The sequence below is a fragment of the Hippopotamus amphibius genome, chromosome 4 (genome assembly GCF_030028045.1).
Source record: "Hippopotamus amphibius kiboko isolate mHipAmp2 chromosome 4, mHipAmp2.hap2, whole genome shotgun sequence".
Taxonomy (NCBI): Eukaryota; Metazoa; Chordata; class Mammalia; order Artiodactyla; family Hippopotamidae; genus Hippopotamus; species Hippopotamus amphibius.
In genome coordinates, this window is record NC_080189.1 from 153,510,409 (window position 1) to 153,531,590 (window position 21,182).

Consider the following 21,182-nt stretch of genomic DNA (forward strand, 5'->3'; position numbering starts at 1 on the left):
CTGGAAGACATCTGGTATCCCTAACCAGACCCCCACAAAGCTGAAAATCCGTAGGGCTTCAGAAATGTCTGGGCATTCTAAATGTATGCAGTGCAGATAAGTCAGAGAGCTTACCATCTCAAATTAACTCCAGGAGTGAAGGTTTTAAAATGTAGGTAGGTATTCTCTTTACAGCAGACAGATTGCTGGGTTAGTCTTCCCTCAAAGTCTCCTAGAGGTCTTGAGCCCTGGGTAGAGCAGGTTGCTGCAGTCCTCTCCCGAAATCACAAAGGCTAGGGGCTGAGGTATGCATTGCAGCAGACCTAGAAGAAATAATTTGCAACATGTCTGTTTTCATTACCATCAAACTGCCTAAGGTGCGCTGAGCATCACAAGAACAAGCCCTAAAGTTAAGAGTACTTACATTTTAAATGTATTATTTCCAGGGAGTGTTTCATATAAACTTATCTTGGTTGCTTATGAACTTAATTATGGGACCGTACCTATTTGGCAGACTGAAAGTTTGCTTTTCCAGTACTTCTGAAGAGGCAACAAGCTTATAGCTTACACAGGCTTGGCAATTGTGGCTCAATTATGGTAAAAACAGACTTCTCAACCTAAACCTTCTTTATTAGTGCCGACAAAGATGTCATTTATCCTAGGGATTTGCTCACAGGTAAACGGCCAATATAGTAAAGCATGTTGGTTTTCTTTATTTTACTCTCAGTGTGGTAAGATATTTACACTAAACCTTTAATTTACTAGGAAGGAGATTTTGGGAACTGGGCATCCCAGAGTATTCCATAAGAGCTAATAATTGTCCTTCCTACCTCCTTGAGGGGGAATGAGATGAAAGAAGAACCAGGAAGAAAGAGATAAAGCATCAGTGCAGCAAACTCCTGCCAGCCTGCAAATTCTAGTCCCCAAAAGAATTCCAATGTACTTCAGTAGCAGAAAGAAAGAAAAGTGTAAGAGAGAGAATATCTGCTTTAGCTCAAGGGCTGAGCCTGAAAACTCATCACTGAAAAGAGAGGGAAGTCAAGGAAAGATCCAGAAGCATTATGTAGCAGGCATGAATTTTAAATACAGAAACTCAGGTATGCAAGAAATTATCTGATTCAACTTAAATTCTACTATGAGCACCCATGCTACAGAACTGGCAGGAAGTTTTATTTAAGCCACTATGGGACTAATCCCTCCAAGAATGAAGCCAAAGAACTGGGAGAGGCTTAGGAGGCAACAAAACATCAAGGAGACACATCTGGTGACCAGTCTTTGCTGGATAGATCTAGAGTGTCCTTGTCATGCCATTAGATCTCAGGTCTTTGCTTTTTGGGGTCATACTAATAGCACTGGGATCATGGGGAGGCTGAGAGCCTTAGGGCAGAGGGAAGGGTCCCTGCTGCTTGTGGGACCCACAGACCTCTATCCTCTTCTCAGCCAAGGAGAAATGACTCTTCCACAGTTGCTTCCCTTAAAATCTCTCCCACCCCCACCCCTTCCTGTTTCACATAGCCTTTTCAGAGAGTTTTCATTTTTATAAAACACCAAAAGTTTCAGGTAAACAGTATCTGCTTTTTGCCCTAAAAATGAAAGAATTATATGCATTACTATAAATTTTCTGCCACCTACAGAATTGTAAAATACCTCAAAGACGATGAAAGGTATAGATAACCAATAAGGATACGCTAGACTGGACACCCAGTAATTGTTTCTTCCTATTTCAGAGTCTCTTAATTTTTCCTAACAGTGTCTCCCCCACCCCACATGATCAAAGTAATCACAAAGATCATTACTGATCACAAAAAAGGCTGATCTTAAAGGTTTGCCCTGATTATTTAGCAACAAAGTACAGTATTAATTAACCATATAAGTCTCCTTGAGTTTCTAGAGCCATATAGCAATAGAATATTAAGACTAATAAATAATATTCCAAACAAATAATTTGTTAAAATATTTTTTATTTCCCTTGTCATTTCATTTAGTCCTGTATTATTCTTGTTCTGCTAGATCTTGGGTTAGCAGTCTGCTTTCTTAAAACCATCTGCTTCCATTCTAAAGAGTCCTGGAATTTCTGACTCAGTTCACTGGTATTGTATTAAAATTATGTAAGCTATATCACCTCAGAAGCCTGTACCCTAGAGACTATTCTTTGAAGCATCAATAGTTCAAAATACCAATGATGGTCCTTTTCCCTAGCGCTCTGAATCTGTCTTTCTTGCAGACATAAACTATTTACTTTAGCTTAGGCGAGCTAAGTAAAGGCGAGCCTTCAGGCGAGCATCAAGGTAAAACAGAAACTTTCTATATGTGTATATATATATATATATATATATATATTTATTTATTTATTTATTTAAGCTCTTTATTGGAATATAATTGCTTTACACTCTTATACCAGTTTTTGAGGTACACCAAAGTGAATCAGCTGTATTTATACATATATCCCCATATCCCCTCCCTCCGGTTACTCCCTCCCACTCTCCCTGTCCTAGCCCTCTAAAGCATCACCCATCATGGAGTTGATCTCCCTTTGTTATACAGCAACTTCCCACTAGCTATCTATTTTACATTTGATAGTGTATCTATGTCTATGCTACTCTCTGACTTCGTCCCGGCTTCCCCTTCGCCCCCCACCAACCCCGTGTCCTCAAGTCCATTCTCTAGCTGTACTTAATTTATTACTGTAACCAATAATATCAGAAGAAGAAAAGTAAGTTTCTCTATTGGGATACAGTATGTAACTATTTCATAAAAGTTTTGGTCAGTGTTTCCCCTGAGGGTAAAAACATATGGATATTATGAGCATTGTCAAATCTCCAGACACGTCCCATAAAGCATACAATTTCTGAAATATTATATTAATGACATTTTACCTGTGTGAATCTAACCTAGAGCACAGTGAGCCTCTCTTCTCAGATGTAGCAGTGTAACTCTCTTACCATGAAACTCCTATAATGGTAACATATCAAACAAACCTAACTATTTCCAACATCTCTTTTTATAAGATGAAAGAACAAATCTTCATGACTTTCTGGGAGCCCTCCAGGAAATTTCAAACGTAGTTTTAGGTGTAAAAGATATTCTGAAATAATTTTTTCTAAATTTAGGTCTGATCTTTAGAAGGCAAAATCAAAAGAGTTGTCCAAAAAAAAAAAAACTGGGCACTTGATTAAGATAGGATCATGGGTACCTAAGAAGTAGTACTTGGTTACCTAATTTTTCAAAGCAACAATAAAATATTTGAAACCAAGCATAGAAGGTAACATGATCACAAATAATATTGGCTCATTCATAAATTAGGAACCTTTGTTCTATACTTTTTTATTTCCTTAAATAATCAAAGACTAAATAAAGTAAACAAAAAGCACAAAAAAGCAGAATACACACAAAGAATAGCCTTACATATCATACAGAAAGCATTAATCAGTAAACCAAAGAAGTAAGCTCATCAAAACTGAGTGAACTTACTAAAATTTTAATATATTTCTCAGCTTCATTTCAAACACAAGTATTGTAAACCAAGGCAAATCAAAGTCACTTTCAGAGTTTTGTCCTTTATTATGCTTTTTTAATACTTTGGAACAAACTGACACTTCACTTTAGAACTAAGAGTGGTCCCCAGGCCCAGGAGGGTCCTTGAGATTCTCTAAGTGGGTCTGCAAGGTTAAAAACTATCCTCATAATAAAACTAAAACTTTGTTTTATTTTTCTTCTCTCATAAGTGTATAGTGAGTTTTTCCAATATGATGTATGATATCTCATCAGACTGAATACAGAAGCAAATAAAAGAATCCACCTGACTTCTATTAAGCTGAACATTAAAGAGATTTGTTAAATTATAAAACAATGTATAAACCATAAGTTACTTATGCTAACATGAAATAGCTTCATCATTGCTATTTCGAAATGAACCAACAAATAAATATTTTTAACTTCTTAGTTTTAATTTCTAATACAGTAGATATCCATAGATATAACCCACATAGACAAAAGCTCTAGGGATCCTTAATGGACTTTATTTTTTATTTTATTTTTATTTTTTTGGCACACGGGCTTAGTTGCTCCGCGGCATGTGGGATCTTCCTGGAGCTGGGATCGAACCTGTGACCTCTGCATTGGCAGGCAGATTCTTAACCACTGCGCCACCTAGGAAGCCCAATGGATTTTAATTTAAGAGCATGTAAAGGGTCCTGAGACCAAATATTCTGAGTACTGGACTTTTTAAAATATTTTTTTTCGTGAAAAATGAAAGAACATGCATGATTATACTTGTCTGTCATTATCATGCCTAGCACAATTACAAGCACCCATATTCATCATAATGTTTAAGAAACTAATTTCTATTTCACAGTGGAAACTAGGGGGCATAGATAATTGACAAATCATACGTAAGCATTTTAGTAGACTAGCAAAGTTCATAAACACACAATACAACTTTGTACAGCCACACACATCCTTTGTACCTTCTTAATGTAGCGAAATGAAAACATATTCATTAACACGACCCAAAGATATATCTTCTTTATGGCATATTAAAATAAGAAGCAAAGTGTATTAAGTTAAAGTCATGCTTAGTAAACAGTGATCGAACATTCTATCTTACGTAGAAATCGTCTGGGTATCTCATGATTATTCATTAATTAACCAATTTAATAACTGTTCAAGATTTTAAATTACTTGGAGATCTTGAAAATTATTTTTAAGCTGATATTCTACAAACATAATTACTATTGAAATTAAGTCTCTCAGAATAATGATTCAATTACATTGAACCAAATTTTAGATTTTTCACAATCTTAAGTATTATATAAGAATAGCATTAGCTTATTTGATGAATTAACCTATATAATTTTAGGAAAAAACAAACACAAGGGAAATAAAATGTATCTGTCTACTTAGTACTGATAAATAAGAGAATGAACATGACTAGGTTTGCTTATTAACCAGAATAATTAAGCTAGTCTCATTTGCCAAAGATTTATCGTAACTATGTGAACTTTGATTCTTAAAATTATAAGAACTTTTTTTAGTGTAGCATATTTAAAATATTATAAGATAAATTTTCTTATTATTTGGGAATTTTAGAAATATTCTATTTATGTAAGTACTTATCTCTCTCAATGAATCAGAATAGAGCACCTTTACTTTAGGAGACAGTAGAAGTGTTTTGGTGTGTTGGTTTTTCTCCCTCCGGGCAAAACAAAGTTTATTGTGGGCCTAAGATTAGGGCTCATCTTTCCATGTCCTGCTGAAACCAGAGAGTTGGGGATGAGAGGGTCTTGTGTTGCCCCCACAACACCTCTATCACTATCAAATTCAGATGGAGATAGGCAGGATAGGGGACACCCTGAATCTGCAGCATACTCCGAGGAATGCCCACTCCACATGGTGGTCTCACAGGCATATAATTTATGAATACCTTCCAGAAATAGAAAAACATTTCACACTCACAAAACAAGAGAAATGCCTTTCTGGATCACAGGCACATGGACACACAACCACATAAAGAATATTTCAGCTCTACAACTTCAACCACAGGTTAAGAGTAAACACAGAAACAACAACAAAAAATTGTTAGTCTACAAAAAAAGAGCTATTTTCCTTCCTAGAGTCACAAAATTCTTAATTGATTTAGGCTCAAAATGAGAGTGAGACAAATACAAAGAAAGACTAACAAACCAGATTCTCTGTCTTCTCTTTCCTAACAGAAAATAGATATCAATCATCCATTTATAGAAATCACTAAATGGTCAGACCATAAAACCAAATTCTAAATCATTACTGCTACAAGAGGGAATACCCTTTTGGCCATGCATAGAAACAAAATTAGAACCAAAATTAATAGAGGAGGCAAAAGCGGAGAAACCAAATGTTAGCAGATTTCAAGTTTTATTGCTACTTCACATACACTCCAGAAACCAAAGAAAGATGTATCCAGGTTTAAGCCACTCATAAAGTCTACTTTTCTGGTAATTGAGTTTACTTGGCTTTGTCAGATAAATCAATATGGCATCTCAGTGGAGCCTTCAGATTTGTTACGATATAGTTTTTTAAAGATTAAATCATGAATCTCATAAACTTATTGTATTTTTTTATTTTATAAAATGAACATGTCAAAGATTTTATTTAACTCATTAATTAATGAGGGAACCATAAGATCCTGCGACTGGTTCTAAGTATTCAAAGAACAGGGACACATATAGGTAATCAGAAATGCTGAAATCAGGTTGCTGATAGATGCAAAAATGTTCTATATCCACAGGAGAATAAGCAATTACATCCTCACTGACAGAATTAATTTGCATTTCTTTGGATACTAATCATGTTCACTATCAGTTTTCTACAGCTTAATTTTTATAAAATAGCTCAAAGACAGTGAAAGGCACAAATAACCCAGAAGGTTGTTTGGACATCCAATAATCTTTTTTGCCCATTTCAAAGTCTTTCACAATTTTTCTGACATTGTTTGTCCTTACTTGAGTTGAGGGAAAGACCTGTCTCCTTCATCCATTCGTGTTTCTTCTTCATATCTGGATCTAGCTTTCAGAACATCAGAGATCCTTGCTGCTTCTATAGGTAGACAAAACTTAAGAGCAATGATGATTCTCACCCTTTATTGCTAGGTCTGGTACAAGCTTTCCGTCACAAGAAACATGAAGCATTTCTTCATATTCAAAAAGAATGAAAAAGGGCATTTTTACAACAGAGACTTTTTTTTTCAAGAAAAATAAAATACTTTCATTCATTTAATAAATATGTAATGAGCATATATGTTTTCCAAACTCTGTATCATTATCCTTAAGGCCCTACATATACGGCCTCTGCCTATCTCTCCAGCTTCCCCTTATGCCTCTTTCCTACTCATTCACTACCTTCCATTGTCTTTTCAGTTCTAGACACACTCTTTACTGCTCTCAAAGCTTTTGTATGTACTTTCCTCTGCTTGGAATTCTCATCCCTCCACACTTCACATGGCTGAGTACTCATTCTCACCAGCTCTTTTAAAATGGCCTTTCCTTATTCTCCACCTTACACCATTGTTCTCTATCCCAGCACCTGCTTTTTTCCTTCATAGCATGTAGTTTATAGTTATTTGTTGGTTTACTTATTTTAGGCTGTCTCCTCCCCCAGTAAACTACAACAGGACATCGTTGTCCCAGGGACCATGTCTAACTTGTTCAGTATTAAATCTCTAGCACAAATAGAATTCCTGATACAAAAATAGTTGATGAGCTAGCAAATGAATGAATGAAAGGCATGTGATAATCACCATGGACTCATATGTATACAGGGTTCCTGTTCTCACAAACTGTATAGTACAATAAAGGATACATGTCAGTTATCAGGCAATTGCAGTATTACCTAAGTGTGTGATGTCAGGAGGACAGGTATTATAAGAGCACATAAGAAAGGCCACTACTATGATGGAGAAGCTTATTTGGATTACCAGCTCTTCTACCAGGAACAACTATAAAAGCTGTACAAATTTTTCAAAATTTTAAAATTCTTTAAAGAATAAGAAAAAGAAAAAAAGCAGGTGTCCAAAAAGAATAATTAAGACAGATGGGATTAAAGGCACCAAGATTTCAGAGAAAAGTGAACCACAGAGAAGGTGAACTGAAATTCTTCACCATATTTTTCCTCAAGGCATTTACTAATTCCTAAGCCAGGAGGGACGGGAAGGTGTAATGGTCAAGAGACCAAGAATAAGCATAACAGAATAGCTAAAAAGCTAAGAAAATAAGCAGAATTTTCAACAGTCTTAAGCGTTCAAGACCTGCCATGGAGGAGGGACCCTGGCAAATATCTCAGGCTTCCAGTGTAAACCCTTGAAGTACTATGATCTAACAATGAGGACAAATGGAAATAAACCAGTCTTCACAAATTGAGCCTCAAATTATCTCAATCTCTGATTATATCAAGGTAATCCTAGTTAAGCTGCCAGAATAAATTAAAGTCTTTCTGAAGGAATATATCCTCATTCAGAACCTCTGAATTTTTTTCATGGATAATGTTTGGACTTTACCAGAAATACCAGAGGTAGGACAAAATAACTAAAAATTTAGAAGGGAAAACCAGCTAGTACAACCCTAAAAATGATCCTGGCATTTATATTGTCTCATATGGACTTTTAAAAACTGTAATTAATATGTTAAAGAAAAAGAAATGACATTCCTGAAACTCTCTTGACTCAAATTTGGGAAGAGTAAAAAAAAGTTACTTTTTTCATGACAAACCACAACCAAATATTGAAGAATGCTCAACAAATAAAGCTAACTGAAATACAAAAGGCAATATTGGAATATTTGTGGACACAATAAAACCCAGTCCTAAAATACTACTTCAACTTGTAATAAAATGAAAAAAGAAAAAGAAATAAAGAAATGACAAAGTGAAGAATTTCACTAGAAAATTAGAATCTGTTTATAAGAACCAAATGAAAATTTTAGAAAAAGTATGGAAAAGAGCATAAAAGACATATGGGATTTGGTGAAAGGTGTAATATATGTGTAATTGGAGTCCCAAAAGGAAAGGAGAGAGTGAGCAAAAGCAATATTTTAGAGATACTGGCAGAGAGTTTTCCAAACTAATAAAAAACATCAAGCCAGAAATTCAAGGAGTTCTGTTAATCTCAAGCAGGATAAATACAAAGAAACCATACCTAGGTAGTCATAGCAAAATTACGAAAACCAAAGACAAAGAGAAAAATCTTACCAGAAGGACACGTTACCTTCAAAGGACCAACAATAGAACAGCAATGATTTAAACAGAAATTATGAAACTCAGAAAACAATGGAATGGCATTTGTAAAGTGCTGAAAGAAAGTAACAGCTAGTGTGGAACTATATATCCAGCAAAAATTTCCTTCAAAAATGAAGATAAAGACATTTTCTAAACAAAAACTGAACTAAACAAAAACTGAGCAGGGAATTTTTCAGGTGGAAAGATTATAGAAGCATGAAAATGCAGAAAGGACTAGAGAGCAAAGGAAAGGGTTAATATGTGGGTAAATGTAAATGAATTGTTGATTATATGAAACAATATCTTGAGGCTTAAGTGTATATAAACATTACATTTTAAATATATAAATATAGAGTATATATTGTTTGTGTAATATATGTAGAATGTATATATAATAGTTATATATATACTCACACCTATTTCTAATGTATATAGAATATATGTTACATGATAGCACAAGAAGCAAAGAGGAATAAATGAAGTCAACATGTTTTAAAGTTCTTACGCTGTTTGGGAAGTGATAAAAATACCAAATTATGATAGACTGTAGCAAGTTGAGAATTCTTGTTGTAATCTCTAAAATAATCACTAAAATAATAAGAGAATGTGTAATTAACAAGCAAATAGAAGAGAAAGAAAATTAAATAGCAAAAAAATTTTGGTGAATTGAAAGAAGACATGAAAGAAGAAAAAAGGAAATAAAAACAAAAGTGACAAATAGGTAACGAATAAGAGGGCGATAATTTTTTTTTTTTTTTTTTTGGCACACGGGCTTAGTTGCTCCGTGGCATGTGGGATCTTCCTGGAGCTGGGATCAAACCCGTGACCTCTGCATTGTCAGGCAGATTCTTAACCACTGCGCCACCTAGGAAGACCCAAGAGGGCAATAGTTTTAAACCCAAATATAGCAGTATTTATATTAAATGTAAATGGACTGAGTCCTCCAATTAAAAATTATCATTCTAGATTTTAAAAAATAAATTGTATGATGCTTATGAGACCCACCTTAAATATAAGGACACAGCTAATTGAAAGTAAAAGATGAGAAAAAAATTGCAATGAAAGATAGCTGATGTGGCTGTCTTGATATCAGAGAAAATTAATGTAAAAAGGATTACTAGATATTAGGAGGAGGGACATTCCCTGTTGTATCTAATAATATAATCTAAAAATAAATATAAATCAATAATCAATCTAACTGTCCACCCCTGGGAATTCAGAGGAGGATGAGAAGATGACTGAAATTGAGATAAGGGTGGAGCAGAGAGAGGAGGGTGGAAAGAAAGAGTATTCCAGACAGTAGGAAGAACATTTTCAAAGATTTGAGGCAAGAGAGTGTAAAAACTGACAGAAATATAGTCTTCCTGGAATGGAGAGAGAGAATGAGGAAGAGGAATGGGGCTGGTGAGAAAATGATTGCTGATAAGAGCAATGATTGGCAAAAGGGAGCTAGAAAATACAAGAATCATAGCTATGACATTTAAAAGATGAGACTTTTTTCTGTAAATCAGAAAGTTTTTGAAGTATTACATAGTGATTTGATCAGATTTGTTTCCAGAAGGTCTCTTACTACTGTGGGGGGAATGAATTGGAGAAGGGCAGGACTGCTTGCAGAGAGACCTATTTCAGTCATCCAGGTGAGATGATGTTGGCTGAGGCTGTGGAGATAGAAGGAAACAGCTTTTAAAAATAAAGTGCCCCATAACTTGTGAAATACTTAAAATTTTAGTAGGTTACTAGACTCTCTCTTGGATTAGTGAGCAGGAAACTCAGTAGCAGACCAAGAGGTTGTATTCTTAAGAGAAGTTTTTTAAACTGTAGTATTTTTCTTTATGTCTACAAAACCAGCTATAAGGCAGTGTTGCCTCTCCTTTCCAAAGGTCAGGTTTTGTCAGATTGCACTGGGTTGATCATAACCTTAGGTTGGTTGTGTTTGTAGTAGCAGAATATAAAGTGGGAGCAATGAAACACCCTTGACCACCTGTTTTAGAGCTCCCTCCCTACATTTTATTTTAGACTTAGATTTGGTAATCTGTGGGCAAATGTCCAAGTCTCTCCTCAAGGAATGTACATTATTTTAAGTCTATTAGGCAGAATAGTGTGGGATACATACATGTGGCTTCTCTGCCCAGGCACAACTTCTTCTGCCATATTTATTAACATCCTTTCTCAGACATAAAATTTTGTCTTAAAAGAAAGACAACAACCTATCAAATAATGATCTATGTGTTAATGTGGTTATTTGGTTTACTATCTAACTACTCCTATTAGAATGTACTTTTTATGAGGGAAGGAACATTGTCTTTTTGTTCAAGGGTATATCTCCCTGTACATAGATTGATACTCAGCATATACCAGGTGCTCAATAAATGTGTATTGAATGAATAAATGAATGAGGAATGAAGGAATCTTTGTCTTAAATCAACTTTACTAAAATAAGGTGTTTCTTTTCATCTTAATATTATAATTTTTTTTCATTTGAAGTTTGAAAGTCTGATATTAGAATGTTTGAAAGTAAAGTGATTATTTTTCATATTTGCAGGACTATCTCAAGCAGGTGCTGGACATTGATCTTCATGCCCAGATCCATTTTGGCAGGGTTTTTATGAAACCAGGGTATGAAAATAATCTTGTTATCTAATATAGGGGTTGGTTTGGCTTGCTTTGAGTAACAAAGTTTTTAAATGCTTTCTTTTTACATTTTCTATTACGGATTATTTATTCTAATGAAAGAAATATTATGATATTAGAGTTCTTTGAACACATGTATATCCTATCTGAAATGGGAATTCATCTTCTTTATAAATCACTGGGTCTGGTTTAAACAAAGCAAAGCAACTTTCCAGACCTTTCTCCCTTTAATTCCCATGTCTAGTTCTTTCCTTCTCTTTTTCTGCTTCTTTCTCTCACTTAAAAAACATTTTAGTGTGAAAATTCTCAAACATACACAGAAGCAGGGAGTACAAAGAAACCCTCATATACCCATCACCCAGCTTCAGTAACTATCAACATTTTTCCATAATTGTTTTATCAGTCTCTCCTTCACCTTTCTTGGGGGACAGAGGGCTGGATTGTTTTAAAGCAAATTCTAGACATGTCATTTTAGTATACATCTCAAGTATTAATAACAACAGAAGTATTATCTTACATAATCACAATGGTATTATCTCACCTAACAAAATAAATAAGAGTACCTTAATATCATCTAATACCCTGATCATATTTGAAAATTCTCCCAAATGTCAAAGGAAAATATGCCTCCTTACATATGTTTTGTTTGAATTAGGATTCAAGTCACGTCTAATGACTATATTTGGTTGTTAAGTCTCTATTAAACAAGAACATTTATTACACCCTTTACCCCCACCCCCCCATTTTGGCACACCATTGACTTGAAGAAACTGAATCTTTTGTCCTAGTGAATGGATTTGGCTGATTGCTTCTTTGTGGTGGCATTTAACTTGTTCCTCTCTCTCTCCAGTATATTCTGTACATTGGAAATTGGATCTAAAGGTTTGATTAGATTCAGATTCAGATTTTTTTTTCCTTGTAAGAATACTTCATGAATAGTGTTTCATTCTGCTTCTTACTACCTCCCAAGAGGAGAGAAAAGTAACCACATACCTAGATCTTGCATATCTCCTGAAAACTAATAACTCCCTAAGGAAGGGCTAATGGAGGTTCTGTAATCCATTGTAAATCCTCAAAGAATGGGAACATTGGTGTAGATAAAATATGTGTGGCCCTGTCTTTAAGCAATAGCCTGCCTGTTCAGACCCCTGCTGCTCTATAAACCTGTGATACATAAAACATTATAAAAACACTATTGAAAGGCCTCAGTGTGTGCGTGAGCATTCCAGCACACCTCCGTGCTGTGAGGGACAACAGTAATAATGCTTTAGTTCAGGGTTTTAGTCTGATGGGTGCTCATGTAAGCCCTAAGAGGGAGTAGAGGTGGGACTTGCCAGCTGTTACAAGTGAGCCATGGAAACTAGCAGCACGTTCCAGAAGCCTTTTTAAGTGTCAAACCAGCCCTCCCAATCTCCCTGATTTATTGGGTACCTCATAGATGTTCTAAGACAGAGACCAGGCTTTATATTTAAGTATGAAGTTAAGATTATCCCTAAAGATTATCTCCACAATCTAATAGAATTTAGAATTCTTAGCATTGTATTTCTATAGCTACTCCAATATGGCTGCCACTGACAAGGCCCTTTTATTTTTACTGTTGAAGCTGTTGGATTGGGATCATTCTTATTAAGAATATTTTGTCTTAAGAAAATATTATTATGCTATGAGTACACAGGCTTTTTTTTACCCTGTCCCCATGGGCAGTACTAATTTGATTACAATACAGAAGACATCCCCAAAGTATATCAATGTACTCCCTACTAGCCTCAAAAATTGAATTGATTATTCCTTTGCAGTGAGAAAGAAGCTGGCATTACTTGCCCTCACCTCTAGAGAAGAAATATTTGTGTAATATCTATTATTTAAATTAATCTCAGCACCCATGATGCATAATTTTGGTACTCATTTTTAGTCTGTTATTTACCACTTACTTCAGCTGTAGGAGGTCATCAGTTCCTACTGTTTATTCTCCTCCCTTAAAGTCATAGCACTCTGTGACTTCAGTCATTGTATAAAAGCTGTTACATTCTGATCTCAAGGGAAAAAGTGAACAATAGGTATTGAGTTTCAAGGAAATGGCTTTCCAGATCCTAAACAGAAACTTCACAGTCTAGCAATAAGACACTCATGATAGCAATGCACAATAACAAAATGTTTTATTGTAATGGAATCTTTTTAAAATAAGTATCTTTAGAGAAACAGTACCTGTCTGCAAGAGTCAAAGGTGATTTAAATTGAGGCTTTAAATACAATAGAAGGAAGGTGTTATGCATTCCCTCTTCACTCTTATTATGTGTGTTAGTTTGCTATTAAAAAAAGTGGTTTAGAACTTTAAATGGTCTTCCTTTAATTGGCCAGAATTTTATACTTGTCTGAAGATAAAAGAATTTAAAGGTAATTTCTACTTAATAGTAGAACAAGAAGAAATATAAAAAGCTCAAGAACAATTTAGCTTTGCTATTCCCACATACAGTGCATTCAGAATGCAATTAACCTCTTTCATTTCAGACACAGAGATACTCACAAAGCATTTGGAATATTATCAACCAGATCTACCAATCACAGTTTTTATGGGTCATCTACAGTGAACATAGCTGTTTGTTGAGAAAGAATCTTAGAAATTATTTTCATCACACAGTAACAATCATTGGCAAATAACCTAGCTATAAATGGATATGACAGTCTAATCTCAGTTTTCTAAAACATAGCAAAGAATCAGGAAGTAAGCAAAAAAGGCCTTGAGATAGCCAAAAATAGATGTTACAAAGTCCACATAATAACACTTCACAGCGTATAAAAGCCTTATCTAATTATAAGCCATAAAGTTAGAAAAACCTTTGTTCAAATCTTTGTTTCCCCATTTAGTATCTGAGTGTATTGGCCAAATTAATCTCACTGAGCCTCACTTTCCTCATCTATAAAATAGGATGATAATTTTCACCTCATGGGATTATTGTAAGAATTAAATGAAATAATGGATTTAATGTTTAGATGTTTCTTTAAAAATAGTAACTTCTATTATTATTATTATTATTATTATTATTATTATTAATCAGTCTAACAATAGAACTGTTACCACTGTTCTCTGGTTCCCAAACCTAAGGCCGGCTTTAAGGGTCTAGTGATGGCAGTCTAGCATTAAGGGGACCCACAGAAAAAAACTAGGGGAAAAAAACAGAAACAAGAACTGTAGAAACACAGCAGTGTGTTTAATATGGTTTAATACCCCTGTGACCCAACATCACTGTATATCACAGCAGAGTAGAACTGGTTAATAATGATGGCTGCAATTCATCAAAAATGTTAATGTTCATCATATTATTGCAAAAGGTAGTGAGTTAGTGATCCTTTTTTCTTCCAACCACCCAGCAAAAATAGTAAAAAGAAAAACAATTTGGGTACTTAAAAAGGGTAATTTTTCAGCTATATGGAAGTTTCAGCATTCCCTAAGAATTTTGCATCACTTAAGTTTCATTAACATAATACACAATTTTTAGCTGAAATTCTATATGAAGGGTAGTCAGTAGAAAACAATCAGTATTATTAACTGCCCATGCCCTTCACACTCACACCCCTCTCCACACCCCAGGGATGAGGCTTCATGTCAGACTCTTGAAGAAGTATAATTTGGGAATATTTTTTAATTACTGTTGCTTTAATCTTGTTCTAGTCGTGCTATTTTATTTATTTTGACATTTCAAAAACTTCCCTTCATAAGAGGGAAGCTTTTATGTTTATTGCTGAGTATAGTCTTAAAGGGCTGAGTAATCCTCATCTTGAACACTAGGTGGTTATCTGATAGACATGTGTTATAGGTGGTCTCCTGGTAATAAGAATGTTTATCATTCTGCAGCAGAAAAAAACATATAGACATTGTTAACTACAGGGTTGGAGAAACTCTGGGATTTGGGATACACTTCTGTGGCACTGGCAAGAAGGGGAAAAAAAAGTAAATTACAGAAAACCAGCAAGTTTGGTTACTTGAAAATAGAAGATGCTAAAAATGAATTAATTTAAATGCTTCAGTTTATAAAGGTTTGAAGGAGAGTCAACAGACAAGTATTTCTGTATGATAAGTGATCTGTATTAAGAATCATGTAACAAGAAAACCACAGTATTTAATTTCTTTATCAGGTTGCTTCTCATTCACTAACAAATAACCTCTGTTTTTCCTCTAGCCTGCCAACAACATTTGCAACTTTGGATATTGATGGTGTAAGAAAAATAATCTTTGCACTACCAGGTGAGAATAAATGAAATAGTTTCTTTTGCTTTTTCTGGAAAACTGACCAAAATCTTTTTGTATCTCAGGTGACCAGTCCCCTATCAGAGCACATGATTTGGAATCTGAAAGACCTGGGCTCAAGTCCCAGCTTTTCATACTATATGACCTTGGACAAATCACATAACCTCTCTGAGGCTGTTTCTTCATCTATAAAATGGGGCTAATATATACTTCATAGGGCTAGTGTGAAAGTCAAATTAGATAGTATCTTTCAAAGCACATTGCAGACCCTAAGATGATAATCAAGTGTTACCTGTCACTACAGTCTTTCTGGGGCACCTACTTTTGCTTACAGGAAAGTGGTCACAGTTAGCAGTATAATCACCTCCCACAACTAGAGTATTGTGCTCAAGGGGCCAAAGAGCCTTGAATCACCCATGCAGATACTAGAACCAAAAAATGCAGAACTGCCTTTGGTTCTTGCCACATTTGGACTGGTGGGGGAGAACGGCAGCATGGAGGGAGGGGCTTCAAGTACTGGTGCTTCTCAGCCAAATCCCAGGCATCATCAGTCTGACCACATCAGTATCCCCATTCTCTCCCATGTGAGCAGAAACTCACATGTTCAGATTATAGAAAAAGCAAAGTGGTTCAGGGTACAATTTTTGGACTTTGGCTGTGCATTTAAAGCTATGTTTTAAAGCCATTACTAATCTTGATAAATTCTAAAGCAGTTGAGAAGTTTTGTGTATCTACCTGTTATTTTTTCAACTTTTAAAATTATCCTCTGATCTGAAAATTATTCTCTATTTTTTGGCATAGATTCCTTCAGAAACTAACCTACTTATTCTTTTCAGATGTACAAGTCTGGTGGTTTGGGGATGCTTATATGCTTTTTTATACTAAATAAATTTCAAAATAGAGATAGAAAAGAAGTCAGGCAGAAAATTTTAGAACTTTAAAAACATTTTTAAAGCCCCTATCTGTAAGCATAAAAAAGGTTAGATTTCTATCATATAGGAGATTTTAAGAGAGAGGACATGTAAGTAAAGTTTTAGTCCTCAACATGTATCTGTGGTATAGAACTCATTATGACCTTTAATATATCCCTAGATACTCTGAAAACCATTATATACAGAAACAAGACCCTCCTCCTAGCTTCGTTTTGCCTAAAAGAGACTGTTTAGAAGATACGACTTGACCTACTGAGTATGTTATCCTAGGAGCCTATTTTGCCATTACTAACAAAGTGTTGGTGATCTGCCAAAGAAGTTACAATTAAATAGCCTACTTTTCAAATTGCTACTTCATTTTGAGATTTTCTTTGCTCAGCATGAAGGTGCCAGAAGAGGGCAGCAACAGCTCACATGTTCAGATTGTAGACCCAGCAAAGTGCTTCTTTTTACAAGGATTTGAAAACTCAGAACTGGATTTTTGCTTTCTTAAGGTCCTTGCATTTAAAGCCATTACTAATCTTGATAGGGTCTAAAGCAGTTTAAAAGTTTTGTGTATCTGCTTGTTCTTTTTTTAACTTTTTAAAATTACTATAGTAACATGTGTTCACTATAAAAACATTAGAAAATACAGATAAGCCTTAAGAAACCTCCCTCACCCTGAAATAACCTCTATTTGCAATTTTTTGGTATTGGTCCTTCCAGTCTCTTCTCTTATATCGAGTAGTTCATTTTTTATAGAGTAATTTTATAAAGCAGTAGCATTACAAGAATACTGTAATGATTATTGAACAATAGCTTTCTTTTTTCTTTTTTCTTTTTTTTTTTTTTTTGCTTTTCCAGAAAATTTTCCAGCTGTTTATATTTTGAGGCAAGAGGAAAGCAATTGATTCTCATTAAGAGTCTGCTGTTCTGTGAGACAACTCATTTTTTCCGTTGAAATAATTAATGTCACTCATCATTTTACAACTTAAAAAAAATCTATTCTTAACTGCTTTTGTAGGTAGAAGAAAATTAAAGGTATGAACTGGCCATTGTCTTTTATTTTGATGATGAAATTAGCAGCACATAGCCAGGCCAAGGGAGCCTAAAATATAACAGCTATCCCCCAGTGTGTGTGTGTGTGTGTGTACACACTCACATACCACTGGATAAAATACTAGTAACATTAGAATTTTAGAACCAAAAGAGATGTTGAGAATCATATAATCCAAACCTTTCATTCTGTGGATAAGTGAAGTTAGACCCAGAAAGGTTTGGAACTCTTTCCAGGGTCACACAGCTTGGTTAGTTAACAATACCACACAAGAAGCCAAGTCTGTGGTTCTCAGCTCAGTCCTTTTTTCATAGCCCACCTTACCTCCCTTTGAAGTGCGTGACACACCCAGATTTCTTCTCCGAGAGGTGCAATTGAATTCCTCAGATTTTTCTTATAACTGTGAAAGAACTTGGTATTTGTATTAATCTGCTCAGGCTGCCATAACAGAATATCACAGACTGGGTGGCTTAAACAACAGAAATTTATTTTCTCACGGTTCTGGAGACTAGAAGTCTAAGATCAAGGTGCCAGAAGGTTGGTTTCTGTTGAGATCTTTCTTCCTTGCTTCCAGATGGCCACCGACTCTCAGTGTCTCCACATGGCCTTTCTTTTGTATGCACACAGTCCTTGTGTTTCTTTCTCTTTTTATAAGGACACCAGTCCTATTGGATTAGGGCCTCACCCTTATAACCTCATTTAATTTTAGTTACCTCTTTAAAGGTTCCATCTCCAAATTCAGTTACATTGGGGGTTAAAACTTCAACATATGAATTTGGGGGAACATAATTCAGTTCCTAAAAGTATTCATCTTCAAGTCCTTCACATTTTAATCGTTTAGTTTGTTTTCTTTTTTTAGTTTAAAGAAATTTCTGGGTAGAGGGAGTATGGATAAATTTCTTTATGTTGATCCTACTTGCTAAATTTTTTTTTTTTTTGCACTGAGCATGTATTACTGTGATAAATTTAGAACATTTTAAAAAATAGCAAGTACAAACTGATTAGTAAAGGCTTTCAATGTATGGCTCTCAGGAAAGCAGAAATAAATGGTGTTAAACAGCTTCTGTTCATCAGAAATCTCTGTGTTTTGCTGGTAGATCCAAATATTTACAACCTCTGTGGCATTTGGTTGACTACAGCTCTATTCTGGCATCCTTTTGGGTTCAAGGTGATTCAGAAGAGGAAGGCTGGTGGTTAGTCACTTCACTCTCTATGATACCTGAAGGTATAGACAGTCATAATTATTTGGCAGATTTTTATATGTGTACTATAAATAACTGCTTGGTTGACTTTCAGGGAATCCTGTGTCAGCTGTGGTCACCTGCAATCTCTTTGTTGTGCCTGCACTGAGAAAGATGCAAGGCATCTTGGATCCTCGGCCAACCATCATCAAAGCCAGGGTAATGTTTTCTAATGACCAGAAACCAGAATTGAAGCCTGATAACGAATATGGATATGATTTTTTAACTGCCCAAGATAAATATCTAGAATTTTTTATTAGTTTCAAGGGAAAATGTGTTTATATTCCCCTCTTTATGACAGACAGTGGAGGGAAAGGAGTCCCTTTTATTCCCTTTCCACATTATTCCATGACTCCTAAAGTGAATAGTTTTCTCCAGCTACAAGTCCATTTAGGAGTGGATATGTAATGACAAAATGGTCAATAGAATACTAAGCTAATACTAAACCTATATGGAAGGAGGGACAAGAATTCCCTTTCCCGTATGTAAACTTACAGAGAATAGGAATTTACCTAATCACTTTTTCTGTGACCCTGCTGATAAATTTTAAACAGTTCAGAAAAGGACAATTAAAGGAAAAGAAAGAGACTAGTGAATCAGAAGAAAAGGGTGACCATGTTGCTTAGAAAAGGACTACTAAGGCTGAGGAATTATACCTACAGTAAAAGTCACTCAGAAATGAGAGTCCCCTTCTCCACCAACACTAACTTCAATTCGGTTGACTACTAGTCAACTAATTATGTAACACAGTTTCTGTGTAACTAATCAACAATTTTCCTGGCAATTTAAACTATAATACTAAACCAGTACTTCTCTTTCTTTTACACTTTACTGGGGTATAATTGACATACACAAATTGCATGTGTTTAATGTAGACATTTTGATGAGGTTGGACATAATGCAAATACCCATGATACCATCACCACAATCAAGATATTAAACATATCCATCACCTCCAAAAATTTCCTTGTGTTCTTTGATTTGTCTGTTTATTTGTTTGTTTCATGGTAAGAACTTTTAAGGTGAGAACTATCCTCTTAAAGTATTTTAAAGTGCACAATACCACGTTGGTAACTATAGGTACTATATTATACAGCAGAACTTTAGAACTTATTCACCTTGCATTACAGAAACTTTGTATCCATTGAGCAACAATTTCCAATTTCCTCCTCCCCTCAGCCCCTGACAACCACCATTCTATTCTCTGCCTCTATGAGTCTAATTATTTTAGATACCTCCCATAAGTGCAGTCATGCAGTAATTGTCCTTCTGTGACTGGCTTATTTCACTTAGCATAATGTCCTCTAGATTTATCTATGTTGCTGAATGGAAAACAGAATGGAGTTTCCTCAAAAATTAAAAATAGAGCTACCATAAGATCTAGCAATCTCACTTCTGAGTATATGTCCAAAAGAATTGAAATCTGGATCCCAAACAGATATTTGCACCCAAGTGTTCATTGCAGCATTACTCATGATAGCGAAGAAGGAAACAACCCAAATTTCCAACAAGTGAATGGATAAGGAAAATGAAGTATATGAGTACAATGTTGTTGATCATGAAAAGAAATAATTAGATGTCTGTTACATGAGAATATATATGGCCTATGGATTGATTAAAAAACAGATATTGAAAATGATTTATAAGAAATGTAAAGCAGTTTTATTATTATTAGGAGATGAAAAATATAACTAGGTTATAGAAATTTTGGAAAAATGAATTTGAAACTGATTCATACCAGCAGGTATAAGAATTTTAAAGTTATGTGATAAATTTTAGATGATTTATAGGGCAGATGAACTCGAGCAGCTCTGTTAGACTAATGAAATTAGTGCCTCATAACTTCTCTAGTACTTTTAAAAGTTAGTGTAAAACTCCTTTAACCATTCTTTGGAAGCTTTGACCAGACTTGAGTCCAGACCCTCAGCACCAGCCAGGGCCTGGAACACGTCACCTTGGACCTCCATTCAAATAGAATCCTCTCTGGTCATCTGTTTTCTTACAAATTCTCTTCTTCAGTCTGTGCAGCTCTTAGACCAGCCTCTTCCCCTGAATCTTCTGAAGCTTTCACCTTCCCCTCGTTACCACCAGCAAACCTTCCAAACACATTCAGATCTTTGGCAATTGTCTGAAAGCCCTCTTCCCTGCCTCACCTCTTATCATCAGTTGCTTTATTTCCATAACTTTATTTCTGCTTCAGCAACTCACACATACATCCTTTCCAATACCATGAATTGCCCCATCTCAAAAATCATCAACTCTCGTATACAGCTTAGGAACAATGGCAAATTACACTCCAATAACACCTGCCCTTTTCCCTCGGTCCATAAGCCCCTTCTGGCCTTTACCCCTTTCCTTATCCAACCTAAATC

General features: G+C 35.2%; 1 protein-coding gene across 8 annotated transcripts in view; it reads left to right on the forward strand.

Moving 5' to 3' along the window:
* Positions 1–21,182, forward strand: part of GPHN (gephyrin) — a 596,826-nt gene that overhangs the window by 568,886 nt on the left and 6,758 nt on the right. For all 8 annotated transcript variants that reach the window (XM_057732172.1, XM_057732168.1, XM_057732171.1 and 5 more), the window contains 3 exons: positions 11,267–11,340; positions 15,534–15,598; positions 18,866–18,969. In XM_057732172.1, coding sequence (XP_057588155.1) covers positions 11,267–11,340; positions 15,534–15,598; positions 18,866–18,969 — 243 coding nt within the window. The remainder of the gene's footprint in view (positions 1–11,266; positions 11,341–15,533; positions 15,599–18,865; positions 18,970–21,182) is intronic.